General features: G+C 43.3%; 1 protein-coding gene across 2 annotated transcripts in view; it reads right to left on the bottom strand.

The window, feature by feature from the left end:
* LOC138249793 (retinal guanylyl cyclase 2-like) overlaps window positions 1–19,813 on the bottom strand; it is a 361,038-nt gene that overhangs the window by 50,009 nt on the left and 291,216 nt on the right. For both annotated transcript variants that reach the window (XM_069203899.1, XM_069203897.1), the window contains exons 15-16: window positions 15,121–15,295; window positions 9,931–10,029 (exon numbers count right to left, since the gene is read on the bottom strand). In XM_069203899.1, coding sequence (XP_069060000.1) covers window positions 9,931–10,029; window positions 15,121–15,295 — 274 coding nt within the window. The remainder of the gene's footprint in view (window positions 1–9,930; window positions 10,030–15,120; window positions 15,296–19,813) is intronic.

The following is a 19,813-nucleotide window of genomic DNA, read 5'->3' on the forward strand; positions in this document are numbered from 1 at the left end:
TGTCTTATCAACTATGTTCTTGTCAATAACTAAGAATACAGGCAAAGTGAGGGGAGTTAAGAGAAATAAATTGCTGTCAGGAATATACAAAGTGATTAGAACTTACCCAAAGATAAGGTTGACTAAGTTAGCAGCAGCTGGAGAGCTAGGTATCATATATGGCACTTTGCATGAATGGTATGTGGATAGGAGCAGACACACATGCAGCGGGCGTGCTGCAGAGTGCCTTAAACAGTCGCCAGCGGGTCTGCATATTGCAAGTAGCACAACAACAACTAGCACGCTGTTAAATGGGGCTGACATTAGAACCCAGAAACAGGAAGAATGATGGTTAGGCTAGTGAGTATGGCTCGTCAGCCTAGCCAGAAATATGGATCATACAAGAGAGAGGGTTAAGGACCTAAGCAAGAGAAAAGAAAACAGCCTATGCAGGTGGTAATTTGAATTAGGAACACTGACAAGCAATCACGTCTTTAAGTCTTAAATCTTTGCCCCCAAAACAAACTAATTTAAAAATAGGCAAACACAGTGATGCAAGTAAGTGGCACACATTGCTCACTAAAATGGCAAAAGCCAAAATAAGGCGTCCACATAACTCAAGGCATGTCCACAGTTTACTGCATGGTAAAGGGTCATATAGACTTTTTCTATACTTGCAGATTTCACATTCGCCAAATTTGAGGTTCGTATGTCCCATTTACGGGAAGTCAAAGCACCAAGTTTTCACCAGCTGAGTCTCAGTTGGTTACCTTGCTGGAAATCTTTGACTGCCAGTCCATCCATTAAAGGCCTTTTTGTCAATGTGCATCAGAAGATCCACCCTAGGGAGCCTACCTTCCCTTTCAGGCCAACCGTTCAAACCCTGTCAATTTCCGAATAGGAAAGAACAGAAATGGGCCACAAACTCCAAGAGAAAACTCATCCAGGACCATTGATTTGCTATACTCTTGCTGTTGGGTCTACACCAGGCAGACAGAGATCTTAAAACCTACCTGGTTATTCTCCATGGAACCCAAAGCCTTTGTGGGACCTGACATAGTGGAGGGCTACCTGCCACATTAAGGGCCTCATTACAACCCTGGCGGCCGGCGGTAAGCTGGCGGTAACACCGCCAACAGGCTGGCGGTATTCCGCCAGCAATTATCACCGTGGCGCATTAGCCACGGCCTTACCGCCGGCCCCTCCAACATACCATAATCCCCAGTGCACGGAAAGGCTGGCGGTAAGGGCGACTCGGGGTGCCACTGGGGGCCCCTGCACTGCCCATGCACTTGGCATGGGCAGTGCAGGGGCCCCCAGGCACAGCCCTATCGCGCATTTCACTGCCCGAATTTGGGGCAGTGAAATGCGCAACGGATGCTGCTGCACCCGCTGCACATCAACATTGCCACCGGCTCTATTACGAGCCGGCTGCAATGTTGATGTGACGTTTCCGCTGGGCCAACGGACAGAAACGCTGTTTCCGTCCACTGGCCCAGCAGAAAAGTCATAATAGGGAGCCAGATATACCGCCAGCACTGGCGGTATACTGGCGCCCGTAGCTTCAGCGGTCTTTTTAAAAGACCGCCAAAGTTGTAATGAGGGCCTAAATGCCTGTAAAGGCTCTGGGATCAATAGCATGTTATAAAGTTGAAGCTGCAGTATTAGCTAAAAGTCTATACGTGCTTAGGCAGGGTGTAACAGGTAAGGGACATAACCCCTAGGCATTAGAAAATCAATCACTTTGTTTTGAAATAACTTGCAGGCATTAGGCCTAAAATAAATTGCTTGCATATAGGGTGCAAGTTGGACGCATCGTATTTGCAGACTTCTCTCTTCTTTTTGGGACAGTTCTGATCTCAAAATAATTCATAACCACACCTCTGAAATGTGTGAATTCAAAGAAATTTTTAACAACGAATTTCCAATAAAGGCTTTTGTTGCTGAGGCACTGTCTGGCTGTAGACGAAGTAGTCTGTCATGAATTGGGGACGTTTAAGTTCCATGTCAAGATTTTAGATTGTTTCACCCAAAACAGTCTTTGCACTTTATCTGCTTACCAGGTTACTATACAGTAACAGAGGAACTTTTTGATTGTCTCTAGTCCAGCAATTGTAGGTTCTTTTTTCATAACTGGACTCTCACTTTGGACCACAGAATTGTAATTTGGAGGGGAGAAGATGTGAGGGAGATTTCGTGAACATTTTCTAAATCGATATTATCAGTACAGATCTTCAGTATTTACATAAAGGCCAAGAGGCCGGATTCAGGTACGATTTTTAATGCCAAAATGGCTTTATTTTAGCTGCCTCCCTTCTAAAATTGCTTCTGCTTGAATTTAAGTAATAAAATCTCTCCCTTTCTCCTCCATGTATGAATTCAGCGTCGCGCAGTGCACATAGAATTGATTAAGCACTGTAACCAGTTAAGGCACTCAAATAGCTGCCCCCAAAGCTTCACTACAAATGACTCAGTTCATATGCATTAATTGCAAGGATATTCTTACTATAAATAAATTGTGGTCCCATTTTCCCACAGACAAGATAAGGAATACCTAACTAGTGAAATTTTGTGTCACGTGGTCATGTTTGTGACCGATTACTGAGAACCTGCAATTTCATGTTTTTTGCATACCCATGAAAGCATCTTGGATTTGAACACAATAATTTTAAGAGCATTTATTTTGTCAAAAATCCCAAATGCTTTTATCAGAATGATGTAATTCTGCACTCAGTCCTCACAGCATTGGAGGGGCGCTCCTCCGCTATGGCAGAGGAGCGTCGCCCCCCACCAGCAGCTGCAAAACTTTTACTATACTATTTTATAGTCAAAAGGGTATGGCTATGGGGCTGTGACAAGCACAAAGGGAGAGTGCACAGCACTCCCCTCAGTGCGCATGTATGTTTGGCCGGCTGTCTCGGGCCAGCCAAACAAACATGCGCACTGGGCTTTCCCCAACCATTTACTGCATTGCCAGGTTGGAGACAGCAGGCAGAAACGTCCACTCTGCCTCGGAGTGCCCTGGCTGGAAGCTCTGTCCAGTCCTAATGCTGCTTTCATGCTGGCAGCAGCATGCAAGCAGAGTTAGGATTGGACGCAAGGCAGGCTGGCAGCCTGTGTCTGCATTAGAGGAAAGGAACAGAGACGACCAGGTCGGACTGGTGCGTAAGGTAAGTTTTTTTAAAATTTATCATTTTTTGTTGCCACGGGATGCGCCGCCCCACCCCTTTTCCCTCACGCAAGCCACCACTGCTGCATTGCCTGCATAAAGAAGTAATGGTGCAGGGATATTTATATGTCAACAAATGTCGACAGAATACAAATACAAAAATACAAATATTACACAAAACTGGAGCTAAACTCTAGCCTTGCCACACTTTCTTTCATAGATACCGCAGATTTATCAGTTAACCCAACTTGCATTCCATTTTCATCCTTTCCTGTTGTAGTGAAATGACCATAATATTTATGAATACTCAGACACCCCCAAGTGAAAATTAATCACTTATTTCAGAATGGTCAATATCATTGCAGCCTCATCATTCCCTCCAAGACAAGTCAGTAATTTAGAAATCAATTCTAACTTTTAGCAACCTAGATTATTGTAGCATGCTTTGCCTTTTGTTCTGCCCAGTGGATCAAGGGTAACAATGTTTCCAGGAAATCAACTTTATGTATGCTTGTTGCGAATTTTGTTTGGAGAGTTGCATTATGGTTCTCACGTGCTACTTAGTTTAATGGTCCCATTTCCTCTGTTTTGAATGCCTGTGGTGTCTTTTGCTTTGCAACTAAGTTCAGCGACAGCTCAGTTACTTGAACGTTATCTATTTTAAATAAAAAGACCTACACAAAAATCTTTTATGTCTGAAATGCTCCAATTCTTATTATAATAGGTAGAAACCGCATAGTTTTATTTTGGAACTTGTTTTTGTTCGTTGTGGACTGTCACTTAATATCACGATTCAGTCCTTACTCGTCACTCAAGTCAAGGTTATTCATGCAATCTTCCTTCCTTTCAAATTTCTGTATAAATTGATATGTTTGGAGTACATTACTGAAGCTGATGTATTTTCTTTTGCATTAGTGCATTCTGTGTGTTGTTTTCTGAGCTTAGATTGAAATAATAAATAGTTGCTTTAATCAACAAGTATTTCACACTGTATGGGAATTATGGGGGTCATTCTGACCCTGGCGGTCCATGACCGCCATGGCGGAGGGTGGCGGAAGCACCGCCAACAGGCTGGCGGTGCTTCCTTGGCGATTCTGACCGCGGCGGTAAAGGCGCGGTCAGAAAAGGGGAGCCGGCGGTTTCCCGCTGGCCCAGGCAATCCGCCATGGCGGCGCTGCTTGCAGCACCGCCATGGGGATTCCGACCGCCTTCCCGCCAGCCTGTTTCTGGCGGTGTCCACCGCCAGAACCAGGATGGCGGGAACGGGTGCCGTGGGGCCCCTGGGGGCCCCTGCACTGCCCATGCCACTGGCCCCACAAAGATTTTCACTGTCTGCTTTGCAGACAGTGAAAATCACGCTGGGTGCCAATGCACCCGTCGCACCCCTGCAACTCCGCCGGCTCCATTCCGAGCCGGCTTCATTGTTGAAGGGGCTTTCCCGCTGGGCCGGCCGGCGGTCTTCTGGTGGTCGCCCGCCGGCCCAGCGGGAAAGCCGGAATGGCCACCGCGGTCTTTCGGCGGGAACCGCTTGGCGGGCGGCGACCGCCGACCGCCGTGGTCAGAATGACCGCCTATCTGTCCCAAAGGTTTTTGGAAGGCCCGTGATCTTTTCAAAACCATGTGGCATCTTAGCTTTACTCTGTGGAAACCATGTTTTTAAAGATCATTTTACAAAGCTTGATCAGGTTTCTTAATTCAAATTTCAGGTCCATATAAGCAAGCTGGTTTGAGATGAATATTCAATAAGTGTTTGCCACTGCTTGCTTCGCTTGCGGGCTGTCACATTTGTGTTTACCCACAGTGAATAAAAACAAGCACCAAAATAAATCCGAGGAGTATCTATATTTATTTATAAAAAAAAAAAAAATGGAGAAATGCTTAAACCCCTGCCTCTTGGTATGCATTCATTTGATTATAAAGACCTCATTATGACTTTGGCGGTCGGACAAGCCGACTGCCAAAGCTGCAGGGAGGAGGCTGCCATCATGCCGTTGGAGTCCCCTCCAGTCGTATTACAATGTTTCCATGGGGCTAACATCGTATTATGATGTTTCCACTGTCAGCCTGGCGGAAACAGTACCAAGACATTGGCCTCCGCTCTCCTAAGGACAGCACAGCTGACCGTGCATTCAGAGGGTGCTGGCAGGGCAAAACATGCCATAGGCATGGGCAGTGCATGGGCCCCATGTGGCCCCCAGCACTGGCTTTCCGCCAGCCTTTTCATGGCTGGGACCCTCCCATGAAAAGGCCGGTGGAAAGAGGGCGCTTTTGCTGACCACGACTTGACCGCCACCACCCCTTCGGGACCCATGATTCTGGCAGTAGTGCAGTCCCCTTGCAGTCCAACTGCAAGGGTTGTTATCTAGTGGTCGGACTGCCAGGAGTGCAGAGGTCCAACCGCAACCACGGGATTGGTGGTCCTCGGACTGCCAAGCTCATAATGAGGGCCTATGTCTCCTACTCCTAGATCTTCCCATAGTCTGGGGACCTTGATGAGAAAATAATTAAAACCCACGTGCCTCCTAGTTATTCTCTGACATCCAACCCTCAGCTGAAACTTTGTCCCATTAAATTTCTGCAAATTACAGCCAAGTGGCCGCTCATTTAAAGCTCAGTTGTCTACTCCAAACAATGCCTGATTTCTTTTTTAATTTCTGGGACTTTGGCCATGTGCTATTTTGATCCATAGGCAGCTGAGACCCACTAAACTGATTCTAGTTGCATGTGTACTTCTCAAAAGGGCCTGAACTAGAGGTTGATAGTACTCCACCCATCAGGATGGCAGAGCACATTATCTCCACTGCCTGATGGACTACCTTCTGCCAAAGCTATGGATCACCACCAACCCAGAATTGATCTATGTACCTTCATAGGAACCACTGTCACAGGTGTTCCTGTCAAGGTAAAAAAGGTTGGTGGACAGCTGTCATCAGTTTTGATAGTCGCTCAACAAACTTAACAAAGTTTATATTTTTATTTAAAAACAAAAAAATACTTGGTGCTTTGATGTAGAACACCTTTTTAAACTTCCAGAGTAGGGAGCATTGATGACTATGAAATCACCAGGGCATGGTAAGGTGCCCCGCTGTAAGGGACCCTAGGTGATCAAGGGTCCTCCTTATATATGCACATGCCTATTCCTTCCTTCCTCAACTTAGTGATCCCTTTATCACTGGCACTGTTACTCCTCAAAGCATACTTGCATGAACATGACTTATGCACTATAGGGCAACGGAGCATCTCTGTCTGGAGGGGTATACTGTACATGTAGCACAATTGCCCCAAAAAGGCTGCTAATCTGGTGTTTAGAATGCTAATGCTCACACAATAGTAAATAATAGAGACAATATGTCAGCTTCGTGACATACTAAGAAACTGGGACTTGTTGTACTGACACTAACACACAATTTTTAGAGGTGCTGGTAGAATGATATCAGCCCGAGGTAGAGTTTATGTTGAAGGACCCAGAGGGGGTGGGGGAGGTGGAATAGAGTTCCTGAAACAGAGGGAGTTCAGGAGGTGGCTACCCCCTGCTGTGACAGTGCTAGGGTTGACTCTTTAAACCTTGCATGTGGGGTGTATCAGACTGGTCTGAATTAATTGATTTACACTGGGGTGTTCCTATAGCTAATGTAGCAGTAGGCAGTTGTTACCAGCTGTCTGTTGAATGGCATTGGCCAATATATAGATGGCCTTGACATGTTATTACCTATCTCATAACTTTGCAATCATTCTATGCAATGATAATTGTGTTGTTCAGCACTTAAAGATTCAATAAAGAATTACTGAAAAAAATAATGAGCCCCCCAACCCAGCGTTTTTTCCCCTTTAGTACGGGGGTCATTATTTGTTTTTTTTCTATCAAGTTCTACTCACCCTAATCAGGGTGGCAGGTGGAATGCTGTTCAAAGGATGGTCTCTACTCTGTCAGACTAGATTTCTACAGAAGCTTTTTATTGACAAAGTCAACAAGGGTTCTGACAATGGAAAGCCTAAGTACGGTGGCGGACCGCCGGTTTGGTGGACAGGGTACTCGTTGCATTTGTCTGTCAATCAAAGAACACATCAGTTCCTTTGTGTTTAAATGGGCATATTTAACAAATTGATAGGTCAGCCATAGAGGGCATAAAAGTGGTGTAAGCTGAACCAACGTCAAATCTCATATGGAGTATGTATAAAATGATTTCCCATTTACATGTGGGAAAAAAGTAACAGTGGCTTAAAGAAAGAATATGTAAATGTAAATATTTTGGATCTGTGTTTGGAAGAAAAGGATAGTTATTTTGATATTTAAACATAAAAATTAAAAACTTTGTATTTTATCTCTAGATGTGAAGCAGCATGTGTTTTGCTGCTTCACATTTGCAGACAGTGCGCTGTCTAAGATTCTGGGCATGGGGACCCCTGTGGCCCCCTGCACTTGATCTCTGCCAGCCTTTTCGTGGCATCAGACAGTCGTGAAAAGGCTGGCAGAGAACAAGGTTGTAATCAGCAGGACTGATTATGAGAACATGACTGCTGTCAGCCGGTCAAGCTCACTGACCCTGGTGGGAACGGCCATAGGTTGGCAGGTCTGTCTGCCAACCTCGTAATTTGGCAGTTGGACTGCCACAGCTGTGTCAGTCTGACCACCACAGAAATCATCAGACCGCCAGCCTCATAAGAAGGCCCTAAATCTACATATTCCAGCATGACAGAAACTAATTGTCTATGCTCTAGCATTTCACAGTCTTTTAAGACTCCTGAGACAATTTTGGTACACTTTTGTCATAGGGATATGTCAAGATGTTTGGTTGTATGATTTGGTAGAACATGACTTGCATATATTGGATAACTATATAACCAGTAGGAGTGTTTTAGTGTGTTTCTTAATATTTGTACAATGTACCAGTCTGTTGAAATAATTCTACCCAATCCACAACTTTCACTGCATCATGACAGAATGTAATATAATGGTCATAAGCAAAATGATTTTGTGCATTCATGTCAGCAAACATTAAATATAGAAAGGTATCATTTTTATAGTAAGTTTCTTTAACAAGCCATGTTACTGCTGACATGAGGTATCGGCACCGCGGTGATCTTAGATAGAATCAAAAGCTAAATGCCATAATTGTGTTTGGCATGGCGATTGACAGAGATGTTTTAGGAATACCATCATAGTTACATGCAGTGCAGCTGGGCCACGTGACAACCAGATGAGAGTCCCATAAGTAAGCAGAGGAATCAGCTTGATCTTATGAGTTCTCAGTCTTGTAACTATAGTGTAACTTTCAAAGCAGAATTACATTTTATTGAGCACTTTTTTGCATAAAAAAATGTTTTTTATAATTTTATTGAGTCTAGTTAAATTTGTAATTGATCCTTTAATGTAAGTAGTTGTAGCTGATTACTGTTTGCAGCTTTTTGTAACTTAAATATCAATTCATTTTGGCCAATCTGCGAAAGCATACCATCTGCATTTTTGTGTGGTTTATTGACAAAGAATTATGCTGCTCAGGTTGACATACAAGAGTCAAAGCCCTTTTCAACTTTAATGGGTTACTGTCCAGAAAAAGAATATCATCAACATAGCCTAAAGTACCCAGTGGGTTATCAGTACATATTGCTGGAAAAAGTCAAACACTTAACACATCACATGTCACATACTGGTGTGGAGGTTAAGCAATGGGGATGGAAGAAAAGCACACTTTGTCTTCCGACTGGATCAAAACTCACCATGGTTCCACCTCTGTGATCTGAAAACCTGATATGCCAATAGGAGTAGATCTTGTTGATTATAAGAACAAGCGAACATGGCAGGCCTTTAAGAGCAGCATATTCCATAGTTTTGCCCTATCAGTGGTAGCAATCTGTAGTCCACAAATGCAATATAGGAAGGCACTGATTGCTCAGGAAGTCTATGCCTTGTTATGATGATCAATGCCAATACTGCGTGGACCATTGGTGTTTCTGACCTAAAGCTGACTTTATTAAAAGACAGCATTCTCTGATCCTCCATCCATCTGTCCAGTCTTGCCAGAAATATTCAGTCAAATATTTTCATAGGAGTGGACATAATACCCAATAATCTTAGACAAGAAGACTGAGGGCCTGATTACGAGTCTGGTGGTCTAGTGACGGGATCGGTGATCCTGATGAGTTGACGGCAGGTGCAGGTCACAATCAAGTCAGGGGGGTGCTGCCTAGCAGACAGTGAGCATTGCGTGGGTGCTGGTGCACCCTGCAGGCCGATTATGAGCCAGCAACAATGCTGCTGACACTTTCCCACTGGGCTGATGGGTGCAAACCGTGGTTTCTGCCTGACAGCCTAGCGGGAAAGTCATAATGGGCCCGGCGGGGAGGTAGCCAATAAGGCTGCAACCTCCCCGTCAGAAGTTTGGAGGACAGGCCGTCCCTTCTGCCGAACTGGTAATGAGGTCCTGAGTCTTGTTACCTTTTCAAATACATCGACAATAATAATGTGCCTGGCTACGTATCTGGAATTATGCTCAATTCTAAATAGCACAAAAGATTGACACCAGTGTCAAGTCCTACTGGTTACGTTCTGCTTGTAGGATATTACTAGGCAAGTCATCAGGCCCAATGTTACATGAAGTTTTACTAGTGATGATGGTTTTTGTATAATCTATACTGCTAAGTATTTTTTTCCACTCAATACATGCTCCAGTATTGACTCATCTTCTCATACTGATTGTGTACAAGCATAGGAGAAATTTGAAAAAACATGTAATCATGCCCCTTTTGAGTAATTGCTTCTCACCAACCAAATCAGTACTCACGCAGTCCTGTGGATTCCATTCGTGAGGCAGTGTTCACTGTGTCTCCAAACAGACAATAGCGTGGCATGGTCAGTCCCACCACCCCTGCCACACATGGCCCTGAAAATTAAATATTGTCATCATGAGATCTACATTGTACACGGGTTCCCTTGTATATAGTGCAGCTTTTGAATACCACTTTATAAGACTTTAAAAATGTGAGATTGCAGTGCACATTTTTTGGAAGGTACATACACCTGTATGCTCCTCACATCCAGATTCAAAGAATAATGTTATTCAATGAAGGAATATTGAAGACTATATTTAGATGAAAAATATTCAGACATTCTTACATAATAAAATACACATATTTCAAAGTTGAATACTATATTTCATCATTCTTGCCTGCTTTCCACGGGGTTGCAGGAAAACATAAAAAATCTCTACCTTTTACTTGACATATATTTAACATATATTTGTATTGAGTTTGCCATGGGTTCCGATCTGTAATATGTTTTGTGATTATTTGCTTTTTTGGAAAAGCAAATATACCAAGCGTGCAATTTTTAACTGCTAACATTCTTGTGTAACTTGCACAGTATCAAAAACTTAATTTAAAACTCACAAAGAAGTGGGCAGTAATACTCCAACAGGTGCAAATGTAAAAAAGATTACAGTCTAACATGAACGTTGCTCTCACATCTAGGATATACATTTATTAGGAAACCAAGAAACCAAAAAAAATAAAATAATCCTGAGCTCTTAGATGAGCTTCTAATACATTTAGAATCTGCTTTTCCAGCACTACTATTCTCTACAATCATAGTAACTCATAGCTTGTCTCGCCAAAGCCCACAGACTAATGCTGATAAATGTATTTAATGAAATATAAATTCTCTACACGCAACTCCTTTGCTAATTACTTCTGAAGCACAGTTCCAATAGTTTTTGCTCAATCAAATGACACACTGGAGATATAATGAATGACAAGCCTACATGATTAGTAAATATTTTAGATAGATTGATTGGGGAAACTGCATTCAGCTGAAGCCTGCGAATATAGATATTGGGTAGTGTACACAGTTGTTGAAATTATATAGAGATTAATCAGAAATGCCTCAGGCTCAGTCTGTTTTGGATAGAATGAGTGTCATGTGTCAAACACTGGATACTACCATGGATTCCCTTCATTGCCAGATCACCAGTCTCGAAGCTCAGGTAAGGTACTACAATTTCTGGTAAGTTCAGTCACCATTATTAATCAAAACCTACAGAGGGCCTGATTACGAGTTGGGTGGTTGAACAGCCATAACTCAAATTTGGCAGTGGTGATGTGGCCGTCAAAGCAACAGCCTCACCACCGTCGTATTACAATGTTTTCACTGGAATGAGCAGCGGAAACGTCTTATTTTGACATTTCCGACAGTCACCCTGCTGGAAACAATGTAGTTGCATTCGCCTCAGTTCCCTCAGGTGCCCTGCACTGCCCACAACACGGTCAACGGCAGTGCAGGGGCCCCCATGTGGCCCCCAACTCTGCCTTTCTGCCAGATTTTTCACGGCAGGGACCCTGCCATGAAAAAACTGGTGGAAAGGAAAGTCATGATCAGCACCCCAGTGACAAACTCGGCGGTGTCGTGGCTGATCACGACTTTGACCCCCACCAACCCCTCACATTTTCATTTTCCCTCACCCTCCTGCCTTCACCTTCAACAGTTTATTTTCTGCCTGCCTCTTTCATCACAATTTTTCCTCTTGGCTCCCTTTCCCCTCCCCACACCCCAGCTGCATCTCTTTGCTAGTATGTGTTTTATCTCTTCATAGAACCTGATAAAGCAAAATATGGCCTGTTGCACTGTGATGTTTATATAAGTATCTCTCGCTATTCTTGTAAAGTGCCTTAATGCCAATCTGGTGGAAAGAGTGCAATGTAAACCTACTAAATACATTAATAAAAATATAAAAAATGATGGCAGTTCCTGTCAAAGTAGAGCGATCACTGCTGGACTGGCGATAGTCTCTAAATCTGGCAGACAGTTGTTGTTCAGGATGGCAGACATAATGTCCTCCTCCAACCAAATGGATAGAGAGAGTATTGTTTGTCAAACCTAAGATCAGGTCCAATCAAATTTGAGAATCCTGTCAATGAGGGCTTGCAATGCAATGTCCAGTGTCTAGGGTGTGTCGAGCCTGCAGAACAGGATATGCCCCAGTTAAAAACTTTTGAGTTGATCATTTGCCTTTGCATGGACCAATGCTTGTTTACAGAGACCAATGCTTGTTGGAACTAATGCTTGTTAGAGACCAATGCTTGTTTGGGAACACATGTTGCACAAGCCTCCCTCATCCCTATGACTCAGACTGGGTGTGGCTCCCTATGACTCAGATTGGGAGTTGCTGGATGCAGCAGGTATTTAAACCACACCCGGCCTGAGTAAATTGCTTGCTGTAAAGGTCACCGACTGGAGAAAAGGAATTGCTGCTCCTCCACTTTTGATCTTTATGTTCTATTCTGACCAGCATCTTGGAGGCCGCTTCTGGAAGAAGAAGAGACCGAGGGAATTATCCCTTAAAATAACAGTAACAAGGTGCACACTATTTAAGAATATTTATTGCTAAAACTTGATACTTGCTGACTTGAAACTTGATAAGCACATGTTCCAGGATGTGATGCACCTAAAAGGGCACATTTTGGGGTTTTAAGATCATTGGGATGTTTGCCGCTTGTCATGTTATAACACTTATTGTAGTTGCTTGCATTATACCACAGAAAGGAGTTTCTATTGAACAATCATTAAGAAAACGATATACTGTGAATACAGTTATTATTATTGAGTTTAATGTGGAATTACTATTGTTGTTAGCAATACGATGTCCTTTAAATATGGTTATTATTGCTGATTCCAAAGTGGCATTTGCATTATTACAAATTTTCGCTGGTGATGCAGAACATTCCATGTTTGGCGCTTTAACGAAGTTGAAGCTTATCTTTTCCATGCTCGAAATTACGCTGTGATGTAACGGTGATCAGCCAGTTGTTCACAAAGCTAAACTCTATTGATTAACCTTAAGTTTTCAAAGTAATACAACCATAATCCTTGATATCACCCCTATGTTTTCAGTGTGATTTAAACACTGAATTGCGTTCCTTGCAATACTAGCACAGTACAATGATTAACCCATGAATATCTTGGGAATCTAATTCCCTGAGAGTTTGTTCTAATTATTGTTATCTATGTAAATGTCTATGAGTCGAGTGAGTCATTATCTTGGGAAATCTCAAGGTGAACACACAAGATATCCACTGAATGTCAAGGAACATCTAAGTAGTCTTAATTAAGGTGATGAGCGACGTATCTGGGATCGCAGTGGCAGTAGTTATCGACAGTATAGGAGGTTCAAGGTTCTTATTTAATTACAGGTAATCCACATTGTTTCTGAAAATTCCTAGTGAGAGGGAGAGCCATCCATCAAAAGCAGGAAAGGGGACCCCAACAGTTACATCTAGCTTGCACATCATAGTTTAACAGTGGAGTATACATGGGTTATGAGATATTAGTTATTTGACTGATGTGTTATTTATCATTGGAAAGACTGTCTCTTCAAGAACCATTACTAGGCATCCAGATCCTGTCCTGCGACTCCAGTGTCTCTCTCCTTCTCTCATCCATCCCCTATCCCCTAGGACGTTGTGGTGCCGATCATGTGTATTTAAGTGGGAGGCATGCAACATTCAGGTGGAATTGGGACCAAGCAGCTTGGTCAACATTGTGTCTCCGTGGGACAAACAGGTTAGTGCTTGACAGGATGTGTCACATAGTCATGTATCAGTTCAAAAGAGCTGTGAGGCTGCGATGCGAGAACATGTGTCGTTCTTGAGGCTGACACAGATGAGAGATTTGCATTTGTTGTTGAAGCTTCTTATTGAGGCTGTCTGCAAGGGCGATATGGAGTCCTTTCGCTGGGAGAACTTTCACAGCATAGGAAATGCATTGGTTCTGCTAGTCCAACAGATGGGCCAGCAGAGCACATTTAGGCCCACTTCCAAGGGTCCAGAACTGTGGGGGCACCCTTTGGCAGAGTAGGAGTGATAGATGGCAGAGTCCAAATGCTAGTTTCAAGGTTGTTGGATCCTTCTGTTTCTCAGGCTCTAGCCAGCAGGAAGCCTGCCAACTAGCCCTTGGAGTCACTTTGGGGTCCTGGGTTCAACAGCTGCAGGCCCATTCCTTCTCACCCAAGCATGAGGACAGCAGGCAGCAGGGCAACTGTCCTGCAAAGCAACAACCCAGCAGGGTGGCAGTCCTTTCAGTAGCACAGCTGTCCTTCTTCCTGGCAGAGTATCCACAGGTCCAGAAGTGTACGGAAGAGTTAGTGTCTGAGACCCAATATTTATATTCAGTTCTGCCTTTGAAGTGGGAGACACTTCTTTCCCTCTCAAGTCCCCAGGCATTCTGCCTTCCTTGCCCTGGACCCAGACTAACTACAGGTTCTATGCAGCCCCCATTCAAGTGCACAGCCTATTCAAGTGTAAGTAGGGCTGTGCCCAAATCACCCCTCCCATCCTGCCAGTGGCGACCAATCTAGGCATACCTAAGCTCTCTATTGAGTGTGTCTGTCTAGGAAGAATACACAAAGCCCAACTCCCACCTACACCCAGTCATGTGACCCAGAGACAGTCTGTGCGCACTAAGGGGCTGATTGTGAGTTTGGTGGATGGAAACATCCGTCCGCCAAACTACCGACGGGGAGGTCGCTGCAGTGCTGGTGACCGCGTCACTGGCCCAATTACAACTTTCCCACTGGGCTGACCGGCGGAAACCTGCCCAGTAAGAAAGGTGCATCAGCATTGTTCACGGCTCATATTAGAGCCAGCAGCAATGCTGCTGCACGCAGGGTGCACCAGCACCCTTGAAATGCACACTGTCGAAAAGCCAACAAAAACCTGTTCAGAAAACAGGAGGGTGAAGGTGCATCATAACTGGGTTGCCAGGCTTTTCAATTAAGTATCGTTTTGCATCTTTTGTATTCTCAACAGCGTTTTAACTAGGTTACTCAAGTATCTCATGTTCAACAGTTATTGTTTGCTGTCTACCATGGTAGAGCAGTGTGTTTTTTTCTCAAAAACAAATTATTGTGGTGCAAAAGGATGATATATAACCTTGTCTGTCCAACATCCAAGTAATCAAATCAACACAACAAATGCTTGTTTACCTGAGTGCAAACCTATACGTATCCTGACGGGCACATCAGGCATATGTCTCATCTGAAAGGATCCCACAGAGCAGAGGATGTCAAGAGACATATTTGCTATTTCTGCAGCATGTTTATTTCCATTTCGTTTCGGAAGGCCAGATGCTACCATATAGGCATCACCAATAGTTTCCACCTGGAAAAGAAAGATAGCAAATTACGTTTTCTTCACAGATAGCTACAGGGTTTAGTTGAAAAAAACATCAAGGATTAGTGTTATGCCACCTGCACTTACATTATGATATAATATCAAAACAATAAACAACACTGACCTCTAAAAGATATTGCCCTTGTCTTATGGGAGGAGCACCTGCTATTACCTACTGGTAACTGCCCAGCCTAAAACTCTGGACCACAGTTAAATGCAAGCTAGCATTAAAAAAGGAAAATGGCAATTAACAGTTGTTAACACTAGTTGTTATTATCACACACAACACAGGAAGATACATTTGCCCACTGTTCCTGTGTAGTTCATGGCCTCATTTCATACACTTGCAGATGTAAGAATGCATGCAAGTAGCAGTAGTAAATGCAAGAGCCCTAAGCATTCTGCTGGCTGGGCCAATCTCTGTATTCCACACATCGTGCACATGTGAAGTGGAACAAAAATAGTTATTCCTAAAACAAACAAAATTATTTTAAAACCAATACTGAAGTAGTGGACTCCATAGTCTCCATTTTATTTTGTCTAGGAGCTTTCCCTTCATCACTTTATCCATCTGAGTAAAAAAGTCTTGAAGATTGTGAACTACTGGCAGATGGGTGTTGGTCAATGTTACTCTGGACAACAAACAACTGAGTTTGTCTAATGTTTGTGGTCCTGTTTAATTCGACACTGAGTTTTTGTACACTAAGAAAGAAAAAACCTACAAATATTTCTAATTACAAAGTCATTATGGCTGGCAGTTTTAATCAGCTGAAAGATCCCTTTACAGATAGAAAATCCAAATTTAAATTTAAACCAGATCAATCTCATAAGACATTAAAGTTTGCTATCTCTTCTAGAGCATTGTTTGATGCTGGGAGGACATGAAATATTGACAAATTTGAATTCACTTTCTTGTCTAATGTACATAACACAATGTCCAGGATAGATAATGTTTTAGTTACTGTGAAAGTAGAGTTTATTAGGTAATAAAAACCATAAACTTAAAACCAAGAGAAACAGATCATGCATTTGGCATACCGTTCCATTAAGATTTAAAAACAAGGATGCATCACACATATTCCTAGGGGAGCCTCCTCTGAGCCTCCCTTTGCCTCCCTCCCCATAACATCTGGGACAAGACCCAGCATTGCTATGGTACTATAAAGTTAAAGGTGCAAAGCAGGGGGTCCTCCAGGTGGGCCTCCCTATGAGCCACCTTATGTAATAACAGTGATTTGGGAAAATCCTCCCAGTGTAAGAGGTAGTGATGCAACTCCTAAAAGTTGTGAACTCAGCTGTCATTTTCACAAAGAGCATAATGCAGAATAAGATGCTTGGTGGATGCTGCTGTGCCAAAGTGTCAAAAACTGCTTCTCTCTTCCCTATCTGAACTGTATTATCATGCAAGTAACCATAAATTCAAGGATTACCAGAGCTAGAGTTTAAGCAACAAAACAAAGCAGCCATACACACATGATAAAATGCTAAATGAAGGGCAGCCTAATTGACATCAGCTTATGGCCAGTGTGCTCAACCCAATAATGTGCAGAGTGCATAGTAGGTTTGAAACCGCAAGTCCTAATCGTTGTGGGATAGGGAGTAAAAGCATTGCTGTTCTTACTACACACCTACCAACACACCTACGGGTGCACACCCACAGCCCACCATTTGCACTTTCCTAGAACAGAGGACCTAAGCCCGTAGTTAGCAAGGTCATTGGCCTCAACCAGATTTTGTAAAAAATTTAAACGAACTGCACCTGACAGATATTCAACTTAGTGTTCCGAAAATTTAGGGACTGATCTGCAGGTTCTTATTCCTAGGGCACTGAATTTGGTCCAGAGCAGGGCCCTCCACTGCACGGGTAGGCGGGGGCATTTGTATGATGGCATAAACAACTCCTAAGGTCCTCCCAATTCTCTTTCTTCTGTCATTTGGTCTTAAAGTCTAGGGAAGGGAGCACCCCAGTCTCACTTACATTAGCTTAGGTGGCCTCAAAGAAGGACTGACCCTGTCACTCCTCATACAAGTTTAGCACCAGCCATCCATGTGCTCGCTTGGCTAAAGTTATTTTGCAATCCCACCAACCTTTCAGCCTGATGCTTTTGTTTACCATTCTCTTAAAGACTTGTTTGTTTATGTCTAACTGACAAAGTTCACTGGGGCTAAGTGTCTCGATGCAGTCCTGTAAGTACCTTTTAAATACACCTTTCCTTCCTTGGGTTGATTTTGTCACAAACATAATAAGCTAGTGAGTCCTTAGTGGCGCTTCTCAGCTTGTGACAGCATTTTACAAAACCCCCTGACCTGGATAGGAATTATCTTGCCAGTGACAACTTGAGTCGGACTTGTGCAGGCAATGCGGACCTCGGCAGCTGGAAAATTCACTTATAGATTTGTATCAAGAGTTTGTCCAGTAGGCTGGCATCTAAACCTAACAGTATTTCACCTCCGTATAAAAGAGTTGGGATCAGTTTTGACTTAATTACTGTGGGTTAAAGACTGTGTCCCCAGAGGGTTTTTGCTAGGGCCCAAAAGGCTACATTTAGGGCCACTGTGCTCCCTCTAATAAGTTCCTTTTGCAGTGCATGAGTGGCCCTCAAGTCTAACTTGAACCCCAAATAGACATAGGTGTTTGTTTCTTTTATTAGGGATTCGTTGAGCAGCCATTTGCTCTGCTTGGAGATATGTTGGTTTTCTTCTGAATAAACACCTAAGCGGTCAATTCATCTTTGTAACCCTACTTGTGTGCTACTAAGGAGAAGCAGGTCATCCACGTAGAAGATGTTGGATAGAGGAAAACCACCAAGACTCGGGGCATGGGACACCAACTCATCAAGGGCTGAGAAAGACCTGAGATGCACAGATTGAATAGGAGGGGCACAAGCATGCACCTTTGTTTTAAGCCAATTGCTGTGCCCACCTCTCTTGTCAAGGGGGTCCCATCCCCGACCTTGATCTTGACCCAGGTATTTGTATAAACTAGCCTGATTGCCCTCAAAATGTTATGCAGAATCCCCCAACACTGAAGCTTTTCCCACAGTTTATCCCGTGGTACACGGTCAAACGCCACTTTAAAGTTGACAAAACGTGTACAGCGCCATGCGGGTGCCACTTGCTCTTTTCATACCTAATCCAACAGCCATTCAATTTGATAGGGTCCCTTGATTCTTTGTAAACCCCATCTGATTTAAGGACAGTCTGCCCGTGTCGTGCACCCAGGCCGACTGATCTTTTGTGACAATGGCACCGAAAAGTATTTAAGCTCCACGTCCAACAGTGCTATCAGACAGTAGTTACTTGGGGATCAGCCGATCCTCCTTTAAAAATAGGCTAGTTGATTGAACTCCTCCAACTGTTTAGGATATTCCCATAGGACAATATGGCATTGAACATCACCACCAGAGAGTTTGCCAATACAGGTATATTTTCTTTGAGAATGGCTTGAGGAATACCATTCAGACTAGGGGGGCACTTAGATCGCAATGATCCTGATTATTCTCGATACAGTATATTCTAACAGAATGCATTCATTGCTTGCCCCATGGAGGTTTTCTGAGGGTGGCACTGGGGGACTTCAACCAGCCATTCTACCTGTGAGATATGATTTCAGAAAATTTGTTGTATACATTCTGCTGAGATTAGTTCCATGTTTTATTTCTCACCATGTGCGATCCAGGCTATCTAGGTATATCCACTATCAATTCAAAAGTTGTCAGATGGGGATCTAAAATCTATGGGGCTCATTACGATTTTGGCAGTCGTTATTATCCAACTGCCAAAGCTGTGAGGAGGCTGCTACAATCATATCAGCAGCATCCCCCCAGTCGTATTACGATGTTCTCACCAGGCTAACCGGGGAGGACCATCGTATTATGACATTCCCACCGGTCAGCCCAGCAGGAACAGTGATACAGTATTGGTCTTGGTTCCGTTAATGGAGCCAAGACCAATACCGTAGCACACCAGCACTCTCAGAATGCACACTGTCTGAGGGTGTTGGGAAGGAGGACCCCTGCATTGTGTTTCCACAGAAACTGGACTCGTGATCAGCGACCCAGACCGCAGTCAGCTTGACAGAAACCATGTGGCAGTCGGATTGCCTGGAGTGAGGCCATCCAACCGTCACTACAAGGCTGCAAGTCTTGTAACCGCCAGCCTTGTAATCAGGCCCTATGCCTTTATGGAAAATAATTTTATAACTGAAGCTACGGCTTCTATTCAATTATTTTTCTAATTCAGTAATTCCACTGATACATCTATTGCCAATAATTGGAATGCTTCATTTCAAGCCTTCCCAATTTACTATTCAACTAAAAAAATAATATATTTAAATAATATGTCCTCCTGTCGAAAAAATCAAGGCACTTCAACACAATTATTTTTCCTCCAGATCTTCTTCTATGTTGTATGATTCAATTAAAACTAAATCCAATATAAATAAACTTGCCCTGTTGATGTCTGTAATATTCTACTTAAAGTTACATTCAAATGTCATTGTGATTA

The sequence above is a fragment of the Pleurodeles waltl genome, chromosome 8, assembly GCF_031143425.1.
Source record: "Pleurodeles waltl isolate 20211129_DDA chromosome 8, aPleWal1.hap1.20221129, whole genome shotgun sequence".
NCBI classification, from domain to species: domain Eukaryota; kingdom Metazoa; phylum Chordata; class Amphibia; order Caudata; family Salamandridae; genus Pleurodeles; species Pleurodeles waltl.